The sequence below is a fragment of the Rhinolophus sinicus genome, linkage group LG10 (assembly GCF_036562045.2).
Source record: "Rhinolophus sinicus isolate RSC01 linkage group LG10, ASM3656204v1, whole genome shotgun sequence".
Classification (NCBI taxonomy): domain Eukaryota; kingdom Metazoa; phylum Chordata; class Mammalia; order Chiroptera; family Rhinolophidae; genus Rhinolophus; species Rhinolophus sinicus.
This window is the reverse complement of record NC_133759.1, coordinates 36,492,163-36,516,025: the sequence shown is the minus strand read 5'-3', so window position 1 is coordinate 36,516,025 and position 23,863 is coordinate 36,492,163. Positions and strand designations below refer to the sequence as shown.

The following is a 23,863-nucleotide window of genomic DNA, read 5'->3' as shown; positions in this document are numbered from 1 at the left end:
AGTGAGTATAGCTAGCTGAGCTGGTGAACCCAGACCTTGACGTCCTCAGAAGGATAGGCACTGGCTCTCCAGTTTTACTAGCTCATGGGCAGGCCAATGACATTAGACACTTCAGGCTGGTGCACTCAGGATCAGATAGGCTAAACTTGGTCCTTGGGTCCCATACTGTATGCCTGGCTGCTCTGGGAATCCCTTCTTATTTAGGCTTCCTAACTTGCAAATACTACTAACCGGGCTAGATCAGACCTAGTTGGCCTCCAGGCAGCCATGCTGCCGCTGAGCAGGCACAGATTCTGCCAGCAGTAACACTCCAGGAAGATGCATTCAGCTTTGAGGTGCTGAGACTCCCACCTCCATTTCTTGAAGCTTAGGAAAAAAGAGTGGAAGCTATTCAAATATGAGATAATAGTGTTTTTAATATTTAAGTAACAAAATATGCAAGTCAATATTCAATGCATATACAATAAAAGAGAGCAACAAAAAAATTACAAAGCACAATCTAACTACATGGAGACCTTCAAACAATTAAGTGTTGGATAGAGAATGTTCTAACTAAAAACATAGCTGGGCCACACCTCGGTATCTCAGACCCGACCAGTGACATTTTGGTGATAGGAGGGAGAGATCATTGTGCCCCCTGGCCTTCAATTCAAATCCTGTGACTCCTTAACAATCCCCATACCCTAGATTGCTCAGCTTCTTCCCCTCTACCCCAGTTTTGTTTTCTTTAGTTATCAATCTTTTATCCCATTTCAGACAATGCGTTCCATGAGTAGTCTCTTTGACTTGGCCTAAAACCAATTGCTGTCTCAGTGAGAAGATTCTGTTTTGGCTCTTGGTGAACATACTTCACCAAATATGTTTAATGGGCCATGATCTTTCCCCAGACACAGCCTGTCCAGCCTAAAGACCCCAATGAATACTACCCATCTCCTTGGAGGATGGAATGCACTATTGGTGTGAGGACTTTTTTCCTTAGATAATAACCCAGTGGTCAAATTCCCCCTTACAATGCTGCTCCCTGAATCGGTAGTTTAGAGACACTGCCTTTACCTTAGTTTCCCAGGGGGCCTATTCTGGCTCTGGTACTGGGATGGAATTCAGGTGGCTTGGAAGGAGTTTAGGCTTTCTGTAGCAGTGACATAAACACAGGGAAGGTGTGTGGCTGCAAAGAGCTTTCAGTTCTTGAACATTCAATGGTCCAACCACTCTAGATGAATTTACTGAAGAGAACAGCTCTCAGAGTAACAAAGCTGACCACAGTGCCAAGTCTACTGTAAACTGACAGTGGCCTATAACCATTCAAGAGTGGTTATGTGGCACTTGGCAATGTAACATTAAATTCAGGCTCATCACTTTTTATTTTTTGGAAGAACTAGTTTCAACTCATTTCCTATATTCCATTATTTGGTTTTTACATGGGTTACACTGACTCTATCAGTATAATCAAAGTCATGGGGAACTCAAAGGAAATTAGGATCAGTGAGCATTTTATGAAATTTGGATGTAAGTGTGATTTTTATGAAGTACAATATAGACATCAAAGCAATTATTTTTTTCATTTTCTTCTATCCATGTGTAGGAGTGAGGCTAATTCATGGAGACAGTGCATCATTTTACTGATACATTATTTATTCTAACTATAGTATACCAAATATATTTAGATTTTGAAAAGAAAAAAAAATCCTCTTCTCATTCCTTTCGGGACACTTTCTGGCCTGTGACAGAAAGAGGACCTGTAGTGGAGAGCTCAGGAAACTCCTGGGAGAGGAATTAGCAGATGCCAAAAGAAATAGAAAGGCTTGGTTTCCTCAAACTGAAATCACTTTGGTCCAAGTAACGTTTAAAATCACAGTGTAAGAAAACTCAGATAATGAGCTGGAAACATGACAAATATCTTTCCCCTCTCACCTCTTCTTCAATCAGTGTTTATTAGTAGCCAAGTTGGGGGCAGGGGGATGGCAACAATCTAATAGCAGAAAATGATGTCATGTGATTGACCCTCTTTTTTTCCTTTCAGAATTGTTCTGGGGGATGAGTTGAGAAATAGATCATCATTGGGCTTTGGCTAGAAGGAGGAGGGAGAGTCTGATTAAATCATCCAAGTGTCTGATAGGAACTCAAACCACATTCTATCATCAGTTTAGGAAAGTTATATTACAAAAAAGAAATAGAGGATTGGAAATGTGAGCTATTGCCTCTAATTTACATCTGATAACTCAGCTGTTTTTGATGGAACATTTAGAAACAGAGACATGTGGCTAAGACCATCTGGCCTTGCTACAGGTGAAATCAAGGCTTTCCTAACTTCCAACCATGAGTCAAAAGCAGTCAGGAATCAAGGTAAAATTTCCTTTTTTGGGGGGCTGAGATCTCATGGGGGGTTTCTTCTGCCCATGCCAAGGTGTCTTGGAGTACTACACGTAGTCGTACTTGGAAGGATGAGATTGTGCTTCGTCCTCTGTGCGGGCACCCCCATCATATATCTTCTTGTTTTGGGTGTTGGGCCCAAAGCCAGTGCTAGCCTTGAAGCCTCCGTGCTTGTAGGCCACATTGGGACCTGAGGCATGATAAGACACGGCTTTGTAGCTGAAAGAAAAAGAAACATTCCATGACGATAGATGTGTTTGGCAGGAGGAAAAGTCACCTCATTTACCCTGGACTGTCTCAGTTTCAGCACTGAAAGTCCAATGTCCCAGGAAACCCTTAGTATTGGGCAAACTGAGACAGTTGGTAACTTTAGGCTATGGGACAGTGGTTTTCTGCCTCTGCAGTAGAGCAGAATTTCTGGCTTTGTATTAGAGCTGGTAGTTAGTGACTAGTGAGTTCCCTCTGTTAATCAGTTAAAGTGAACCAGAAACAATATCCAGGGGGAACATGTTTAGGCCAAAGAATGATAAAATTTGTGAGCTGGAAGGTGCCTACAGGCAGCCCATCTCCTCTAATCTGCTCAGTGTAGGGATGAGGTAAGAGAGGTGCCGAGAGGGTAAATGATTTATTAGAGGTCACACGGCTAGCTAGCAATAGAAGCAGACTGGGATCTAGGTCTCCTAACTCCAGTCCACTGCTGGAGTTACAGCAGGCTTTCCCAGCAGCGGTACTGCTGGCATTTGGAACGCTGCTTCTCGGTTGTGGAGGCCTGCCTGTGGATTGTAGGGTGTTTAGCAACACCCTTGGCCTCCACCCACTACATGCCAGTATTACCTGTCGCCCCACACTCAAGTTGTTAACAATCAAAGTGTCTTCAGATGTTACCAAATATCCCCTTGGGGACAAATTGCTCCCAGCTGAGAGCCATTGAATCACAGACTATTGGAGCCAGAGGGAATCCACATGGATGTTCTTTCCCTTCAAATAGGATCACACCTAGGCTCCTCATAAAAGAGAAGGTTCTTGATCCTTCAGTCAACAATGTTATTCCATATACCTACACTCATCAGTCTGGCTGCAAATTGTACATCAAACATCTGATTGCGTTGGGATGGGAGACTCACTTGGTTTCCTCAGGCACCAGGCCCCGGCAGGCTATGCACATCATCACACCTCCAATTAGCGTGAGGCCTCCAGCGACCCAGCCCACGAACAGAGCCGACCCGAAGGTGTACCTGAGTAGGGAGAGGATGGCTTTGAACGTGGTTGACTCAGCCCTCCAGGCTCCACCCACTGCACCTGGCCATGTGCATCCTCTCTGTCCCCCCTTTGGATTCTACATCCATCCCTGCCAATGCCCTCCGAACACACACTCCTTTGGGTCCCAGGCAACTGAATCAGGTGCCCTGGAGAATAGCACTGGGACTTACACTAGTCATCAGAACAGCAGGGGATTCTTGGGCTTGTAGGATCACTGAGGCATAACACTAACTATAAATCTCTAATCTCAGGGAAACATCTCAGGAAATCCCCCTCCCCTCCTTATTACCAAAGGGGAGTATCTTGAAGGTTTGGCCAGAGAAGATGTTTGAGAAATATGGAATCAGTCTCAAGTTATTATTCCTGAAGGAAGTTTGGTCCCTTGAGTTCTTACGGTGGGCCAAGAAGCATTCATCTCACCTACCTCAAGTAATCCTGGCAACCATCCATGTAGGTAGGAGTATTGTCTTTAGGAAGAACTAAGTTGAAGTGACCATTTTACAGATGAGGAAATTAAAGCTCACAGAGGTTAATTAACTTTTCCAAAGATGCGGGAAGGACATGGCATTGCCAGGATTTAAATTCAGGCCACTCTGCCTCCACAGCCCTCACTATTCATCATTAAACTATACTATCCTCTGTGCATGAGAAACGAGGTCCCCTTCCTGCACTTAGACACTCTTAGTCAAGGTTAGCAAACTTATATACTTACCTGGGACAGGTAAGAAACATAAATGAGCAAAGTGGTCTGCGTATAAGGAAGTATTTCACTGTCGTAACTCTATTATATTGGGTAAAAACCATAAACATGTGATAATAGGCCTGAGAGTGACTGTGGCAAAATGGAGAGTGTGAGCCCTAGCTAAAGGGCAGCTGCCTATCATCAGCAGAAGTCGTTGCCACATGAGAATGAGGACCCAGTGCTGCCAGATCATCTGATTTTTTTTTTTTTACAAGAAGGTGGCAATACAGGTGTGTGTGTGTGTGTGTGTGTGTGTGTGTGTGTTATGAAATATCCTTGTATTGGGTATGAATGGCTCTCTGCCCAGGTCCCCTTTGTCCCTTTAACCATTTCCGTGTCTCTCCACCAGCTCCTGTGTTCTTTTGCCTTTACCTGCTGGTCCCTGTGACTCTTCCTGGAGTTCTGGCTTGTTTCAGCCACTGGAGTCACTTTGCCCACATGCACAGAGGCTAACTGGTGCCGAAGTATGGAAGTTTGGAGTTAAGACCCCACAGCTCCCTAGGATCAGGCTCAGTCCAAGACTTCATCTGAGATCACCCTCTTGCCTGTCCTGCTTCCCCCACGTCCTCACCAGTCTCCCATTCCTCAATGAATCAGTCACACATGGGTTCTCAGGATGTTTCTAAGTAACCCAACCTATGACACTTCTAATTTTTAAAAGTTGGTGATTAATTCAGGTTATAAAATGAAATGTTTAAACTAATTCAAACACTTTGCAAGCTGGGTACAGGATGAGGACAGTTTATAGCTCTGATCCAGGGCTTAAGCTCTGCCAATGTTACATTCAACATAGCTGTGCAGAATCAGAGGACAGGAGGAGGGGATACTGTGCCCAAATGGGGCACCAGGACGAAGCCCCATCAATTAACTGGCAATATCTTTTTTGGCACCTGTGCTATCTTGTGTGACTTCTGGGTGGAGAAGGTGAGAAGACAGAAAGAAAGAGAAACACTGCTGCCCATCTGTGGAGGACAAAGTTTAGGTGGCCTCTCAGAACCCTCTGGTCTCAGTCTCAGGGCTGAAGTTGCCTGCCCAAGGGACAGGGGCAGGATTTAGGGACATGCTTTGAGAGAGTGATGGCATGCATTAGTGCTGGGTGCCCAGTGGTAGGTGGCTCCTCTGGGCAGGGGCAGTGACACTAGGTACCTAGAAACTCTGGACAAGGTGGGCTCTTGTAAGTAGGGTGAACAACCATCCAGATTTGCCCGTGACAGAGGCGCTTTCCAGGATGTGGGACTTTCCATGCTAAAACTGGGCAAGTCCCAGGCAAACTGGGATGAGTTGGTGAGTTTACTTCTAAGTTGCTCTTATAAGCAAGAAACCATGGGAGGACCATGGAGGTGGATGAGGGCAGCTATGGGGATCACTTCCTTTCCATCTTTGAAACAAAGTAGGACATGGATGGGGACTGAAGTTTCAAGGAGCCAGAGAGCAAACGGGTTTATCACATCCTTACACCCTGTCTGTATCCCATGATGGTGGCTGGAGAAATCTCTTCTTAGGTATAATATTTATATTACTCTCCCAGAACATGATCCTTCTCCTTCAGAAATTTGCTGCTGCTTCTTGCTATGAGAAACATCCCTTTGAAGTGGCTAACTGAACACACGTGTTGGAATTGCTTTTCCGTCTTTTAAAAGTTCTACCTTCCTTCAGATACCAGATTATAGTGGGGTTTCATCTCCCTCTGCTAGACCACAACCTCCATGAGAACTACGGCCTTGTCTTTATCCCCAGCACTCAGAACAGTTCCTGGCCCATAACAGGTGCTCAATACATTTATAGAATGAATGAATTAATGAAAGAGAGAAAGAGGCAGCGGTACAGGATGAAACATTACTTTTCTCACCTATACTGCACCTTGCTCATTTCTATTCAAGCTTTTACCCGTCCCTAGCCAGGTTCCTGTCATGGACTGGAGATGTGGTTTGATGCTCATTTACATGCCTCGGTTAATAGTGCCTGTTTCATTGTCACCACAATGGGCCCTGTGTAAGAGTGTTAGATAAATACTGTGAACTGTTGCTGTATTTCAATGCAAATGTCAGATCAGCCTCAAGTCATATCACCAAGGATATTTCACTGAAATGAAGGTTAGAATTTACAGATCATTGTTGATTTAAGATATGGCATGGATGCCTCTGATAAATTTTTGCTATTTCAGGCACTGACAGTCACATTAGGCATATGTGTTTAATCGGATTTTTGCAACAATATTCACCATGGAAGCCTGAGACCTAGATTAGGAGGTTACCTGGTTTGAACAGTTTGCACCATCCCACCCATGCCGGTGAACATGTTAGCTGTAGACATCCAGAAGTTAGTAACCAGCATGTTGGCAAACACAGACACTCCAGCGATGGCACAAAGACCTGTGGACCAAGAACAAGGGGGCTCCAGAGTCAGCTTTAAAGGGATCACAATGTTTCTGAGGCAACATATGCTCAAACGACTTTGGATGAGTGGGCTGCAGAATATTCCATTCCTATAACAGACGGTCAATCCAAGCATTGATTATTGAATTCCCACTATGTACTAGATAGACACTGTACTAGACGCTTAGACTCTCTTACTTTACTAATTGTGGAAGATTTGTATATTCGCAGAAAGATTTTTCATGCATCTTGGGACCAATGATTAATAGTACAAATATCAGGGGACTGGTCCTTTGAAAATGTCAAGAGCTTTTCCCTTAAAATCATTTTCTAGAGTCTTAACAAAATCATGCCTTTAGGGGTCGAATCACATGGCTACCTAAGCGTTGGGAATCTCTTCTAATGAGATGGGGTGGCAGCTAAGAGGGACCTTCGCACTCATGATAATTCTGTAGAGTGTAACTGGGCCTTAATCTCAGATCTTGAATCTCAGTGGGAAACGCTCTGAACCATGTTCAAACTATGCTCAGTAGGGAGAAGTGTGTCCTCTGCCAGAATGATTTCGCTTTGGCATTCCCAGAAGCACATGTGAGAGGGGGAACCCAGGCTCCTTGTTTACCTGAAATAATGAACATGATCCCAGAGGTCAGTGTCATTTTGGCCTTGGCGGAGTCCTCCATGCTGCCAATGCGGATACACTTCAGGGCGAAGATGGACACCAGGACGCCAATGACACCCAGGACGATTCCCACAATCATCAGGGCTCGCACCGCCTGCAGCATGGCTGCGGGACAAGGGACAAGATGCAAGAAGACAGACAAGACCGCTTCACCATGACTGATCAGGGCTGGTTTAAAAAAAGCAAGCAACCACAACCAAACAGCACCTAACTTCTGAGAAATAGCGAGTCCAGAAACCGTGAACATTGTCATTGTCAAAGGATGTGGAATTGTGGGAAGTGCAAAACTGTTGCTTATACAATCCTCTGATTGATGAAGGGCATGCATGCAGATGTGTGTAGAATGAGAAAATGCTGGACAGTTGGAACGGGGAGGGTCAATGGAATTGATCTATTTCAATTGCTCATTTTTTTCAATTTACTTATTTTATTTAAGATTTTTATTAAAATATAGCTAACATACAATGTTATTAGTTTCAGGGGTACACCAGAGTTATTCAACATTTATATACCTAAAGAAGAGATCACCATGATAAGTCCAGGAACCATCTGACACGGTACCACGTTATCACAGTATTATTGACTATATTCCCTATGCTGTACGTTACATCCCCATGATTTATTTGTTTTATACATGGAAATTTGGACCTCTTATTCCTCTTCAACTTTCCCTGTTTTAAATTTTTTAAATTACAGCTGACATTCAAAATTATTTTGTACTAATTTCATGTGTACAGCATAGTGGTTAGATATTTGTATAATTAAAGAAATAATCCCCCCGACCAGTCTAGTACTCGCTTGGCACTATACATAGTTATTACCATATTATTGACTATATTTCCTGTGCTTTACTTTACATTCCCATGACTATTTTGTAACTCCCATGACTATTTTGTAGACTATTTTGACTAGTTCGTACTTCTTAATCCCTTCACTTTTTTTCACCCTACCCTCCAACCATCTCCCATCTATCACTCCAACAAATCTAGTACCCATCTGACACCATACATAGTTATTACAATATTATTGACTATATTCCTCATGCTATACCCTACATCCCCATGATTACTATGTAACAACCAATTTGTACTTCTTAATCTCTTTCCCTTTTTCACTCACTCCCCAACCCCCTCCCACCTGGCAACCATCCAAATGTTCTCTGTATCTATGAGTTTGTTTCTGTTTTGTTTGTTTATTTTGTTCTTTAGGTTTTGTATATAAGTGAAATCACACTGCGTCTGTCTTTCTGTGTCTGACATACCACACTAAGCCCAATACCCTCCAGGTCCATCCATGCCACCACAGATGGCAAGAACCCATTCCCTTCTCTGGTTGAGCAATATTCCATTGTATAGATGCACCATCTCTCTTTAACCATTCTTCCATTGACAGGCACCCAGGTTGCCTCCACATCTTACCATTGTAAACAATGTTGCATGAACACATGGATAAATGTGTCCCCTTGAAGTAGCAGTTTGGGTTTCTTCAGATAAATACCCTGAAGTGGGATTACTAGGTCCTTCTTTGTCTGGTGTTATAGCTTTTGTTTTAAAGCCTATTTTTGTCTGGTATAAGTATTGCTACCCCAGCTTTATTTGTTTTTTTTCATTTCCACTTTCATGAAATATATTTTCCATCCCTTTACTTTCCATCTGTGTGTGTCTTTCAATCTTAAGTGAGTCTCTTGTAGGCAACATATGTAAGAGTTTTGTTTATGTAAGAGTGGAGCATTTAATCCATTTATATTGAGAGTAATTGTTGATAGACATATAGCTATTTCCATTTTATTATTCATAATTTTGATTTTTTTTCATATTAAAGAAGTCCTTCTAACATTTCTTCTTATATTGGTTTGGTGATGATGAACTCCTTTTGCTTTTTCTTGTCTGGGAAGCTCTTTATCTGTCCTTTGATTCTAAATTATAGTTTTGCTTGGTAGAGTAATCTGGGTTTTAGGGTCTTGATTTTCCTCACATTGATTATTTTGTTCAAATCCCTTCTGGCCTGCAAAGTTCCTGTTGAGAAATCATCTGACAATCTTATGGGAGCTCCCTTATAATGTATCAGTTGCCTTTATGTTGCTGCCTTTAGGATTCTCTCTTAGTCTTTAAACTTTGCCATTTTAATTATAATGTGTCTTGGTGTTGGCCTGTTTGGGTTCATCCTGTGTAGGACTCTCTGCACTTCCTGGACTTGTATGTCTATTTGCTTCACCAGGTTAGGAAAGTTTTCAGTCTATTATTTCTTCAAATATGTTCTCAATCCCTTGCTTTCTCTCTTCTCCTTCTCATGCCCCTATGATGCAAATGTTGTTATGCTTGATGTTATCCTAGAGGTCTCTTAAACTATCCTCATTTTTAAAAATTATTTTTTCCTTTTGCTGTTCCAATCAGGTGTTTTCTGCTATCTTGTCTTCCAAATTGCTGATTTGATCTTCTGCTTCATTTAGTCTGCCGGTAGCTCCTTCTAGTGCACTGTTCATTTCAGTTATTGTATTCTTCACTTCTGACTGGTTCTTTTTTTATAGTTTTTATGTCCTTTTTTATGCTTACTATATATCTATTGAAATTCTCACTAAGTTCCTTGAGCATACTTATAACAAATGTTTTGGTCTCTATCTCTGTTAGGTTGCTTATTAGGTTGCTCCATTTTGTTTAGTTCTGTTTTTCTGGGGTTTTCTTCTGTTCTTCATTTAGGATATATTTCTTTGTTTCCTCATTTTGGCTATCTCTCTGTGTTTGTTTCTAAGTATTAGGTAGATCTTCTATGTCTCCCAGTCTTGGCTGGATGGCCTTACGTAATAGGTGCCCTGTGGGTGTCTGGCACAGTCTCCCTAGTCACCTGCTCTGAGTACTCCAGGAGTGTCCCCTGTGTGGGTTGTTTGTACCCTTCTGTTATAGTTGAGTCTTGATTGCTATTGGCACATCAGTGGGTGGGATTGACCCTCAGGCTGATTGGCTATGGAGTTTGGCCCCGTCCACATTTTACAGGCTGCTGTGTGGGAGGTTTGCTCCACTGAGTGGGATTCACTCCAGTGGGCTCTGGTGCCTGTTGAGACAGCCCTTTGGGTGTGCCACTTGTGGGGCTAATTGGGTGGTGCTCTGCTGTGGTCTGAAGCCAACCTCTAAGTATGTTGGTCCTGGGGCCTCTTGTGAGGGGCTCCAGTGCAGGCCCATGCCACTCACTGTCTGTGACTGGCTGGGCTATCTGGTTGGAGCTACAAAGCAATCCTCGGTTGTTCTCTGCCTGTGCTAATTCTGGAGGTGTGTGGGAGAGGCCACACTGTGAACTGAGGACAGCTGGCACCAGTGCTGGGCCTGGGATAGCTCCATAAAAAGTCAGGACACCCCAAGTCCTGCTGCCTCCTGCTGGTTCCCTGAAGGTTCAGCCCCTGATAAAGCCTCATGTGGTACACAAGTTGGATGAGGCAGGGTTTTAGGGAGTCACTAGAGTGGGAAGAATTATGGTCAACAGATTAATGTAGGTTCTGGTTTGGTGCCAGTGCTGAGCCTGAAGCTACTCAGCAAAAGTCTCAGAGCACACCATGGCCAGCTGCTGTCCACCAGGGTCCTGCAGATTCCAATAGTTTTTTGAGAAAGAGTGCAATGTGGGTGGGGTTGGCTGCTCTCAGAGAAAGTGCCTCAGATGTTGGGCAAGTTGGATGCTGCGGGGTCCCAATGAGTCATCAAAGTGGAGCAGCAGAGCTCACCAGACCAATCAAATTCAGATTTGGCTGTGTGGAGGCGGGCTCAACATAGGAAAGATGGTGCCCACCTGCTGGCTGCATGGGAGGAGGCTCCCTCATGGGAAATGGCAACTATCCTCCAGCCCTTGCGCTGAAGGCACACACTTCAGTCTGCCCCCCGTATTCCTCCTACTCCCCTTGAGTTACTGTCCTTCTGCCGGAGCCCAAGGTGAGTGCCTGCAAGTGAGATTCTGTGCCTGGGCCCTTTAAGGAGATGTCTGGGTTTCCCGCAGCCTTTCATTCCACCTGGATGGCTGGAATCCCTACTGTTTTTCACGGCTAGATGTTGTGCGGAGTGCCCTTCCTGGCACCATTACTCTGGGCTGAGGAGCCTGGTGTGGGGCTGGGGTCTTTCATTCCTCTGGGGGGAACCTCGGTGGCCAAGATATCCCTCCCAGTTCTCAATTACCACACGGAGGTTTGTAGCCAGCTGTTTTTTGTCTCCACCCCTCCTACCAGTCTCAATGTGGCTTCTTTATATCCTTAGTTATAAAACTTCTGTTCAGCCAGACTTCAGATGGTTCTCTGGGTTGATTATTCTATAATTTAGTTGTAATTTTAATGTGTTCATGAAAGGAAGCAGGCATACGAGTTCTGACAATTAAGTTCACAAACTTGTTGCAATGATGTTGCTAACCTTTTTTTTTTTATATCAGAGGGATTATTCATTATGAATTTGTACCAAGTGAACAAACAATTAACCAAGTTTACTATTTGGAAGTTCTGGAAAAGCTGCATGAAAAAGTTAGGCGACCTGAACTTTTCACCAACAATTCATGGCTCTTGCATCTTAACAATGCACTAGCTCACACGGCAATGTCTGTGAGGGAGTTTTTAGCCAGTAAACAAATCACTGTATTGGAACACCCTCCCTACTCACCTGCTCTGGCCCCCAAAGACTTCTTTCTTTACCCAAAGATAAAGGAAATATTGAAAGGAGGACATTTTGATGACATTCAGAACATCAAGGTAATACATTGACACCTCTGATAGCCATTCCAGAAAAAGAGTTCCAAAATTGCTTTGAAGAGTGGACTAGGCATTGGCGTTGGTGCAGCTTCCCAAGGGAAGTACTTCAAAGGTGGACGTAGTGATATTCAGAAGTGAGGTATGTTGTACTTTTTCTAGGATGAGTTTGTGAACTTCATTTTCTGACCTTGTAGTGTTTATATACTCTGCCATCTTGGATCTCTCCTTCCAATTCCTCATTTTAAAGCTTGATATTCTGGGGTCCAGGAAGGGAAAATGGCTTAAATAAGGTAACATTAAAAATGATCGCTAGAGCTTGTAGTAAAATTGGGTTGCTTTTATTTCTAGCACAATCATTTTTTCTTTCCAGTCTTTCCATGTGGGCTCAATGCTTCATATAGTTGTGTTCACTTTAGGAAAATCCAGTATTCATTTATGGCATATAAGGAAGTAAGGTCACTAAGTGATATACCAAAGGCACTGCATTTTTGTTTCTTTCCAAAGGGACTATTAAGGTCATGGTGAGCTATAGGCTTTGGGTATATATAAAAAGATTACCATCAATCTCAGGCCTTTCAACACGATCACTGTTTATTAACAGTTCCCTTTTCAGGAATCATGGAAGCTGTAGGTCCTGCTGGGCTCTACTGCAGTGACCTCCCCTCCAGATGTATTCAAATTGGTTTCTAGGGTGTCCTTAAATTGCAGTGGCTCATCGCTGCAGTTTTCTACTGAGCCCCATGACCAGGCACAGGGATGACAGTAATTAACAGGGCAGACATGGTCTGCCTTTATAGAGCTTCTACCAAAGTGGGGAAAGACAGTCAGCAAACATATCCACTGCAAGCGTAATGGATTTTACAAAAGAAAGACAAATGTGTCCTTGGCATCTTCCAGAAGGAAAGGCTCCTAATATGGGTAGTTATGGTAGAGTGGGACTAAAGAACTGTGTGAAGCAAAGCAGAAAGCTCCATCCTACTCTAGTTGTTATAATCAATTGCTACTTTTGATTGAAAGCTATTAGGGGCTTTTCAGACATTAAAAAATTTAATCCACAAAAACCCCCTGCAATGTAGGTAATATAATTACCTCTATTTTATAATGAAAGAAATCGACTTAGAGGTTAAGTAACTTACCTAAGGACACATAGCAAGGGAAAAATAGAGCTAGGGTCAAACACAGAACTGTCTTAAAATGGTTACTTTCTCATCATAGTGCATTCCTTTGAGGTATATTATCCTGGAAAAATAGGCAGAGTTCTGGCTATCATCAAGGTACAGGGATCTATATGCAAGGTCTTAACAGAATGTGTCCCCCATATTTGGAGACTGAGCCATAAAATGTCATCCTCTGAAATGATGCTAAGAATGTATAAAGGAATATTCTCCAAATATCACCTCAGGAAATAACCTGTCCCAGAAAATTATTTATAAACGTGACTCTTGAGACAGGGGAGTCCTGGGAGGGAATTCTCTCCAATCTCTTTGGGAAGATTTCCATCTCAAATATGACCTATATCAGTGGAACTGTGAGCTAGTCACTCTAAGGTATATTTCACAGAGCACTTTGTCATGATGGAAGAATTGGTGATCGATGAAATATATTGAAAAACATATTGAAAAGGAGAATTTGTTAAAGAGCCTTCTGTAGTGTCTGAGAATGGAGGCCCTTTTTCACCAGCTAGCTCCTTGTCTAGAGATGATGGTATTTAGCTACTCTAGTTCTATGCCACTGACCTCCATTCACTAGGTTCTGATTCTCTTCTCTCTAAAGGAACTTCTGATTTTAAATTTACTTCTACAAGCAGCCATTATCAGTCTTAGCCCTATTAGTAACTATATTCCCAGGGTAAATGTGTTTGTTTATTGTGTGGGTCAATCCTCTGGGATCTGATCATTCAATCCTGAGAGAACTGATAACATTGGCATCTTGGACTTGCAGCTGACTTCCGATGCTAGAACCATGGTGACCCCACTAAAGAAAAGAAAACTCATGAAGACCTTTGAGTGGCCCTTGAATCCACTCCTAATATAGGAGGGCTGTAATGTGTCAACTATGTCCTTCAAAGCCTTGCGTGATTGCTTTGCTGGTCCCACAGGGTAGTAGGAACAAACATCCTGTCCACTCCCTCATTAACAAATCCAAGCATGTGTCATCTACTTGTGTAGTCATTTACACCTTCATGTATTCATCCAGAACATGCTGGTGTACTCTCATCGTCAAAGGTTAACACATTCATACACTTATCCATGAATTAATTTATTCATTCACAGATTTTTAAGTTCAAATTATCTGCAAAACTCTTTGCCAAGTGCTGTAGGAGGTATAAAGTTTCATGACACATAATCTCTGCCTTTAAGCAGTTTACAACCTGGGAAGATTCTGTGTTTACCAGAAATCCTAAACCTCAAATTTGTTTTCACCTTGGGTGTACTTTGGTTAAATAAGCATAATAGAACAACTTTCTGACAGTAGCTTGTGGTGTGGTTCTAGTTCTCTTTAACACCCACATAATTAAGCTATAAGCCTGTGGTTCAGGACAGTTATGGAGAGAACATTTGTGGGGCAGCTCTGGACTTAAGGAAATACTCTCAGGACTGTTCTGTGTGTGGATGTTGCTACCAGAAAACCGGACATATTGGAAGAGGAAGGGACTTTGACTTTAATTTCATCTTGTCCTCACGGGCCTCTCATGAACTTCAGATCTACCCTGGAATCTGTTAGAGGTTTTAAAAAACTGTTCTAGTTCTGATATTTTAAGCCTTAAGCTATTCAGAGAAGCAAATCGTTTGTCCCTTTTGAGGAGCATCTGGCAAGCATCTGGTTAAAATTACCCGAAACCAATCAACCACCCAACTAAACAACCAACCAATTAACCAAACAAAAAACCAATATTAACCACGTAGAATAAAGGATGTTTCCACCTCATTCTATGAAAAATTATGCTTATCCCAGGCTCTTGGCAAGGATGGTATCATTAACTCTCTTTTGATTGAGTGGTTCCAATATTTATTCCTGAAAACATTTCACATGTGTGCTGCAACTGTGGTCGTAGCTGTGGTATGTGATCCTCCCTGACATTGTTGGATGACATGGGATGGTGATGCTGGCAGGTGGCAAGTAAAAGCACTGTGGGCTTGCCTAATGTGGAGAGTTGCTGCTGCTGTGTCACAGGAGACCTTAGGTACTGGAGCCCTGGCCAGCCTGTCTTGGTCAGCCATTGCTTCGGGTCTCAGATGTCCTCTTGCTTCTGCTGGGTCTGGTTTTATGACAAGGCCTCATTTCTTTCCTGTTTTCTCTTGATTTCTGGATTTCTGATAAGCACTGGCATCTGCTTTGAACCAGGGGTCCACCCTGACCTTAAGATCCTTTCCATTTCTTAGAATCTCCTTCTTGCTTACTCCTACCCCTTCCTTTTAGCCTGCAGCTGGAAAAGATACAACATTGTTTTATATCTTGTGGGGCTACTGTCAGAGTCACAACTCTGGGCCTGGAAGGATGCACCAAGGTTTTTCCTGCTTTGGAGACCTCCTTGGTGTTCTTCTGAGAGTGGGAGCTGTGATGGGGTCAGGTGCCAGGAAGAGGGAGGAAATGTTCTCCACCACTCATTGCTATGTAATAATGACCATGGAGATGCATGTTGGTAACCTGTAGTTCCTTTCCATTTGTAAGATTCTACTATCTGGGATTCTAATCCTTTTCCATAAACAGGTAACAAGAGAAACTGCTCCTAAAGGAGGTAGGTTTCCCTTTTAGTCACTCTGTCTCTTATTTGATATTCTGAGCAAGAGGCTTAGGCTTATCAGCTGATAACAGGTGAGTCAACTGGTTCTATAGATGGATTCCCTGCACCAAAGGTGTGACTGTAGCATTCTTTCCAATGAACAATGAGGAATTATCAGACCTGAAGGGTGGGCAGGATTCAGGACTGACAGAAGCAAACAGAAAAATGGGAAGTAAATGTTGCAAAATTTCTTAGTAGCTGAAGTAGCTGTGGATTGACAGGCAAGGTGCCTTTGGGTGTGGTTCCCAACTCTGGCTGCACCTTAACTGTAGCATCTCCTGGGGGAAGTTTTAAAGAAATATTAACGGTTTGGCCCTATCCCTAGAGATTTTCATTCATTTGTTTAATAACATAAAATTTCAAGGAATAATTGGGAAAACAGCCCTCAAGAGGGCTCAAGAGGAGGTGCTCAGAGTGGGGAATTGAGAGGAACGAGTTCCCACTGGTTAACATTACTGAGCTGGCTGGAGGGTAGGGGTTGGGCTAATGAGACAAGTCACCAGGAGCCAAAGGCCTGGACTTGGGACCTTTGTTGGGGATGGAGGGAGGGGAGAGGACACATACCATCAGGCAAATTTGGCCTTAGATTGACGGTAGGAAGGGCTGGGGAAGAGTCCCAGGAGGAGAACCCAGAGGAGGGAAAACTGAGGTTAGGCCTCAGAGAAAAGGCCCTTCAGAACAAGATGGAAGGCCTAGATCAGGGGTGTCCAAACTTTTTTCAACGTTTTTTACCAAGGGCCATATGCGGTAAAATACACAAACAGCAGGGCCACTCACTTGAGGTGAAGTACGTATTGCCTCACCTGGTTTATTTAAGTAAACTAAATATGTTTTTGGAATTTGCTGTGGGCCAATTAACAATGGATCATGGGCCACAGTTGGCCCGCGGGCCGCAGTTTGGACACCCCTGGCCTAGATTTTCCACAGATCTCAGAGAACCAACAGAGAGGTCCTTTGTATCTTGTAAAATCCTACAGAACGATCTGATGCCAGGTGAGTTGTTAGGCAAGTTATTTAACCTCACTGAAGCCTAGTTTTCCGTAACTCTGGAGTGGAATAGAGATGTCTCTTGCATAGAGATGTTGTGAGGATCAGATGCTACTTGACACCAGCACAGAACTAAGCCAGACTCAGTAAAGATCAGTTCCCTCCCCTTCCCTAAAAAGAAGTTATCTCCAACCCCGTATGGCTTTGGCTTGTACCCACTATGTACAAACCTGAATCCTCTGTGTGGTGATGAAATATACTGTGTTTTGCCGTGTATAATGTGTACTTTTTTGCCCAAATTTGTGAGGGAAAAATAAGGGTGTGTATTATACATGGGTAGTACTAATTCCGTATCTATATAAATGTTTTTAATTATTTTATTTATGCTTATGAGTTAAAAGTGTAACTCTAGAAATCAGTAATGATATCTGTATGTATCTGTAAATAATACCCTGGAATACGATAATCGGTTTTATTGAAATTAAGACAGACTTGCAATGATGAAGAGTTCTTGGCCTTCTGTGATGTGTAAATATCATAAATTTGTTACCGGTACATAAAATTTCTTGTACCATAATATGTTTAAAAATAAACACTAAAATTCATTTATAATACAAAAAACAGGTACCTAAATGTAAACCAATAAAAATTTGAATTAAAAAAAAAATTAAAGCAGAAGATTTTTTTCCCCTGAAAGTCTGGGCCAAAAATGTGGATGTGCATTATATATGGCAAAATACAGTAGCTGAGAATTTGAAAGAGCCGAGGCTGAGGGAGGGTGAAAGGCCACAGGGGAAGAAGATTTGAGAATAAAAGGAAGAGAAAGGCCTGGAGCTAGGTAGGGGGGTGATGATCAGGGGAAAAGGACTCAGGATCAGCTGGCCAAGAGCAGGGGATGTGGCTGACAGGTGAGGCAGGGGAGGTGGCTTCCATCCTTATTGCCCTTCCTTTTCATCAACTGCATAATTCTGACAATATGTGGTCCCACCGTGAAATGATGCCCCTCCAGTGACTAGTCCACACTAGGGCATGATGCTGTGTGGGTGGCTGCCCTGCTATCAAAGCAACAACCTCCACAACCACAAGCTGAGTTTCTCATTCTCATTCTTATTCTCTGGTCAACATAACTTTGATCATGGGGAAATCAGGGCAAGCAGCCTCGTTTTAGGTACAGGTTCTCTTGGGCTTTGTGGATGTGTCTGTCCTCAGTTCTCTGTGGGATCTCTTTCAATGTACAATAATGTATACACTTTTATTATAGATGTTTGTTCACATATTTAAAAAAGCTAAACATGTCTCTTTTTGAAGAAAGGGAACGCAGCTTGACTAAAAATCAAGAGGCTCCCCTAGATCTCATTTCAACTTTATAACTAACTTATACCTTTATAACTGACTCTACCTCTTAGGACCAATTTCTTCCACCAGACGTTGGGGAAAGACAAGCTGGTTTCACAGCATCATGAGCATTAGACTTTATGTGAAACATTCAGCCAGTAGCAAAAAAGAAATAAACAAGGCAGCTCCTTTAGAAAGGAGACTTAAGGGCAGTTTCACTCTTAATGATTTTTGCTTTAGATTTTGTAGAATTGTTCTCTGGGTTAAATGTGGTTTCATTAAAACCTCTCATGCCTGTGTGTGTGTAAATATGACTGACAGCTTGATGGGAAACTCCCTAGCTCTCCAGGGGCTGTTGTTTTTGCACATTGAGATAGGAAGGGGCACAGGTAGCCAATTGTATGAAAAAAAAACACAAGACCAGCTGCTGCAAAGGGGCCGAAAAACAGTGAAGTGTTCAGAACGCAGTTGGAATGGGGACTGGGAAGGAGAAAAAAGACCCTAAATAATTTTTACTTTGGGTAGTTAGATTCATAAAAGGTGTTTGATTTTGGAGAAGTAAAGACATCTGGAAGATGAAATATCCTGTTTGAGATCTTTGGGTGGTATAGACATGAGAGTAATGATTTAATGACACCAAGAGGCAGAACTTGAAAATGGGTCACAGAGCACGTTCACACAAGTGCCTTATTGTGAGGCATTTCGCAGATGGGGAAAGCGAGGTCAGGAGATGTAGGTGGTCAAGTTGTGCCCTTGATTCCAACTCACCGGCCTCTAACCACAGGACCCTGTCATTGCACCAAATTCAGTCCAAATATTTGCAAACACTTTAGAAAAAAAATTACTTGACTGTGATGTTATCATGGAACCAGGGACTTGAGTTTGCCGGGTCTCTTTGCCTCCTCTCCACCTGCTCCTTGACTGCTGCCCTTTGCTTTTGCTTCCCACTGTCTCGGGGTGGCGGTGGAGGGAAATGGGAATTACACAAAAGTCCTCCACTCCTTAAACTTATTACTCCTAACTGTGCATTGTTAATAATATTGCTGTAAATGGGTCAAGGTGCTGATGTCCTCGGCTCTTATTGTGCTCAAGCCCAGGCCAATTTCTTCAATTCTAAAGGCAGCCCTTTCTAGCTGGAACAGGGCCCTAGCATGGGGCAGGGGAAAAGACAGGCTTGGAAGTCTTTCAGCCTGTGTTCATACCTTGCTTCTGCCATCTTCTGTCCATGGAGCTTTGGCATATTACCTTGGCCCTCTCTCTGAGCCTTAGTTTCCACTTTTGTAAAAATAAAGACAACACATATTTCCCTATATTGTTGCAAAGATTAAAATGGAGAGTCGATATGTAGTCTACTAACTGGCAGGTGTTTTTATTTCTGGGCCCTATCCTTGGAGAACTACATGCTACACTGACTGTTTGAAATGCAGTGAGAGGGAATCTTGGGCTATAGATTATAGCTGGTAATATATAGGCGAACAGTCCTGCTACCAATGCCATTTAGTCTATCTGTAGTTTACATGATACAGCTAGTTGACTGGAAGTAAATTATTCAATGGCTGTAAGTTCCAACTGACCAAGATACATTTTTCTTAGATGAATGAAAAGTTAAGTGAGATTTTGCAAGAAAAGAGTTTTTACTTAGGAAGAATTCAATACTTGGTAGTGATTAGTATTATTATTAATGGAAGTATTATAATGGTATCTGCCTCATGCCTTTATAGCACTTTAAGGCTTACTTCTCTGCTCTAAGGGGAGGGTGGTACTCCAAAATTAAACTCCCAAACTTTCCATTTCTATCTCCAAGCATTTTACCCAGCCTCTCTGCTTGAGGTCTCTTTTCCCTACGCCCCTTGTCATGCTCAAGAAAATGTTTTTAGCAGTTGTTTCTGATGACTGAGTGCCTTCTAGATGCAAGGTCCTGGCTGGTTTCTGTTACTCCTTTCAGCTCCCTCGGGGGCCTCACAAGTATCCATATGCCACCCTGTGGCCTCCTCCGCTCTGGTGGCTTCATCTCCCTCTGTTGCTGCCTTCAGCTTTTGAGTTTCTTTTTAGCTTTTTCCCCTTGGTAATGCTCTCACCCATCTCTTACCTCAGCCAAATCTTAAGTCATCAAACCAATATTTGCATTTTGGGGTGCCAATTTACATTGCAGTTACTCCTGCTGCCTGAGAACTAGGTATTTTTAAATCCACACTGTTCTCCAGGGCCATAAATTAACAATAATTTAAAGTATCTCCTTTTCTGCAAACTCAATCCCAAGAAATGTCTTTCCTGGCTTTTGGTGGAATCCTGTTCCTCCGACCCAGATGGGCAGGGCTGGGGTATACCTCTGTGACAGCTGCCTGGAGCTTCTCAGCTTTTCAGACTTGTGAACAGTGTCACAAAAGGGAATATGCTCAATGCTCTCAGAGTGCTCCGGGTTTGGTACAGAGATTTGTGGCATCAAATTCAATTTGGGGATGAGAGAAGGCTTCAGGGAAGAGGTGGTATTTGAGCTGGACCTCACTTACAGGAAGATTTGTGGAGATGGTAGTTGGGGTACTAGAAGGGCGGCATTCAGACTGTGGGAGCAATGGGTACCAAGGACCAAGCCCAAGTACAGTAAATGAACAGGGAGAAGCATAGGCTGGCAGGGCAATAGTACGATGTAGGTCAGGAAAGGTAGGTGAGGGATGTAGGAGGGCATGGGTGGCAGGCTGTCGTGTCTGCACTTGAATAAGCTGGGAGTGGGGAACAACAGAAGCTGTTTGCATTTAAAAATACCCAGGGAGATGAGAACTGAGAACCGGAAGTTGGTGATGGGAACATTCTGCCCTACCTTCTGCCATAGTCAAAGGAGCAAACACTCTAAAGAGATGAAGGATAGAAAGTAAATTTCAAAAGGCTAAGAGTGAGAGGTGGTAGAAAAATTTAGTCTTTTAATTTGGTTGTCAGTGACCCAGGGGGAGAGAGAGAACTTGACAATGACCAGAATCAAGAGAAAATTTTTCAGGAAAGGAGGATATAAGCATAAATGAGAAGGTGAGATGAAAGAAGCAAGAAGGAGAGGGGCTGATCAGCTGGGACGACCAGATAGGATGGTGTGGGGCCTTCAGCACTCTGGGGGAGAGGGTGGTCTTGGACAGGAGAGAGGAAGGGATCATGTTTTGCAAGGAGTAGAATTGTCAAGGGAGAGAGGGCTCAAAGAGGGTAGGATCCTCTGGTAAATTAGGAAAGACAAATGAGACTGGCAGCAACGGGGTTTGGCCATTTAGGAGCATGGAAATATTTGGGAACCCCGTGCATGGAAAGATAAAGAATGAGCAAGAGATTGATAAGGTGTGGTGGGGCCATGGGAAGAGGTTACTGAGCATGAGATCATGGGATGTCATGCCTTAATTTTGAATATGAGGTCAATCTTTTTTCTTCATTAAAATTAGGTGTAGCTAGCAACTCAAACATTCACATTCTTGAATCTCCTCCCTTCTGATCTCTCCACTCACACTACGGCATAATCCCTCCTTCCTGGGCTTTCTTTCTTCCATCTGTCCAGGTTCTACCTTCCCTGCTTCCTGAAGTAGGTCTTTCACAGAGTCTGTGGTCCTATTAGTTCTGCAATATGAGTGGCTTCCAAAAATGGAATAAATAACCCATTCTTCTACTCTGTTACCCATCTTCGGCTTCTCTATGAAAATTAAGATGAATTAGTTGAATCACTTTTCACAATTTCAATTTCAAGGGCTTCACAGGCTCTTAATAGTTTCATGCAAATTTATTTCTATCTACCTGTTCACAAGGTATTTCTTTCAGAGAGGTAAAAGCCAACACTGTTTTTTTTCGACGCCAAACTCATATCTTGGTCACTCCTTGGAGCCACTGATTAACTTGACCTTTTATTTATTTATTTAGTTAGTTCTATTATTTATTTTTTAATAATATGAGTAAAGCTCTGTAATATCCAGAATGCAAAATTTCTATGGTGCATATTTGAAATAATTATTTGTATTAAAAGCAGGTATTTAACTTAGTTCATCTTCAGGGGTGAAAGGATATGACTTTTATAATTATATTCTGATACTATTATAATATAATTATAATTTTAATTATATTCTGCCACACATTGTTTTTTAGGAGTGCATACCATAACTTCCCAACACAAATGCAGAAAAAGACTATAATTTAGTGGAGATATATATATGGCACCTACAGAGACTCTAACTTTTCAAAGAAAAAGTTAATTGAATGGAAAATTCAATAAGAGCTCTCCATAAACTTATGACTATAAGAAAATGCCATCCTCCTTCCTTGCTCCCACATATATGCAGGCAGGAGCAAGTCACATGCATATACATGCACACGATTAATTTTCTCCTTCAGGAACATTAGTCTATACAATAGACCCATTCTTTTCATGAGCTGCTTCCTCACTACCTATTCCTTTGACGTGAGTGTGAATTCTCCAGTTTTCTCTCATATGACTATCGCCCTGTTTGACTTGGGGCCAACTTTTCTTATTCACACCTTGTATTCTGAGCCAACGCTGCAAGGGTCACACCCAGAGGTGGGAGCATGGCTCAGTTCCTTCAATGATTTCCAAAGCCCCTTTCTGCCTTGCCCTGGTCCAGCCCTTGACTTCTGCCAGGTGCCTACCTGGAAGGCCCAGGATGGTGAAATAGGGCCGGCACTCCGTGAACCCTGAGCTCTGTCTCACGCAGCTCTGCCAAAGCCCTTCATACTGGAACACGGCGGTGACAGGATTGTCATACAGGTCCTGGGTGCTCCACATGTCCATCCCCGTGGCAGCGATGCAGCCCGCCAGGCCCAGGATGGACAGGAGGAAGCCCACCACTTGGCATGTGGTGGTGGACATGGCTTTAGCCCTCTGGCACTCTGACCGCGGCCTCAGGACCAGCTGTCACCTTCCTCCTCTGGAAGGTGCGGGCCTACCGTGCCCGAGGGGAGCTGTTCTAATCAGATGGTTTCCCTCAGCGCTTGGTGTTTGCTCACAGTGTTTTCCTTAGATAGTTCAGTTTCACTCTTGATTCAAGGGCATTATTTTTTCATTTGTTATGGAAGTGGCCCCAAGAGGCACTTGTCCTGCAGAGCTGCGCAGGCCCAGCTGGTTTGAGAGCAGAGCGGGTTGAGTGGACACCATCCCCCAAGGCCATGCCAGCCTCCCCATCCTCAGCTCTGGCTCTGCCAGAAGCATGCCACCAACTGGGGGAAAAGCTGACGTGTCCAGAACAGCTGGGAAACCCCATGAGCCCTTCCTTTAGGCTTTGCTCATCACGGAAAACCACGTGGCTGACTTCAGTTTAAAAAATGACCCTGGGAATCTCTGTCTTAAACCACATCTTCACATTTTCTCCTCACAACTCATAAACCATATTTCACTTACATCTTTCCATTTTAATCTTACAGAAATTGGTAGGGCAGGTATTATTATCCCCCACCCACATATTTTTTTAGGGGGTGAGTCAAGTGAAGTATAAATAGGTTAAGGAATGCCTCCAAGTGTCTTCAACCACAGATGCTTTAAAATGGCAAAGGTGGAGCTCCCACCTCAATTTCCTCTCTGGTGCTCTTTCTCTATTTCCATATGGAGTGCCAGGGGCAGGCAAAGTGGCCCTGCTTTTAA

General features: G+C 43.0%; 1 protein-coding gene across 1 annotated transcript; it reads right to left on the bottom strand.

Annotated features, from left to right (window-relative positions):
• Positions 1–398: 398 nt before the first annotated feature.
• On the bottom strand, positions 399–23,253 carry CLDN18 (claudin 18). Its single transcript, XM_019747895.2, has 5 exons — positions 22,876–23,253; positions 7,367–7,531; positions 6,627–6,744; positions 3,495–3,605; positions 399–2,589 (listed from the first exon to the last, which is right to left on the bottom strand). Exons 1-5 carry the CDS (start codon positions 23,093–23,095, stop codon positions 2,418–2,420), a joined length of 786 nt encoding a protein of 261 aa, XP_019603454.1. The 5' UTR covers positions 23,096–23,253; the 3' UTR covers positions 399–2,417.
• Between the last annotated feature and the right edge of the window lie 610 nt (positions 23,254–23,863).

What these genes read in the sequence shown, in the direction of transcription:
- CLDN18 (XM_019747895.2), bottom strand. Translation starts at nt 23,095, where the DNA reads ATGTCCACCACCACATGCCAAGTGGTGGGCTTCCTCCTGTCCATCCTG. An exon ending in GATCATGTTCATTATTTCAG is followed by an intron (nt 6,745 to 7,366) that starts GTAAACAAGGAG and finishes CTTGGTCCACAG; the next exon opens with GTCTTTGTGCCATCGCTGGA. An exon ending in CTGGTGCCTGAGGAAACCAA is followed by an intron (nt 2,590 to 3,494) that starts GTGAGTCTCCCA and finishes TTTTTCTTTCAG; the next exon opens with CTACAAAGCCGTGTCTTATC.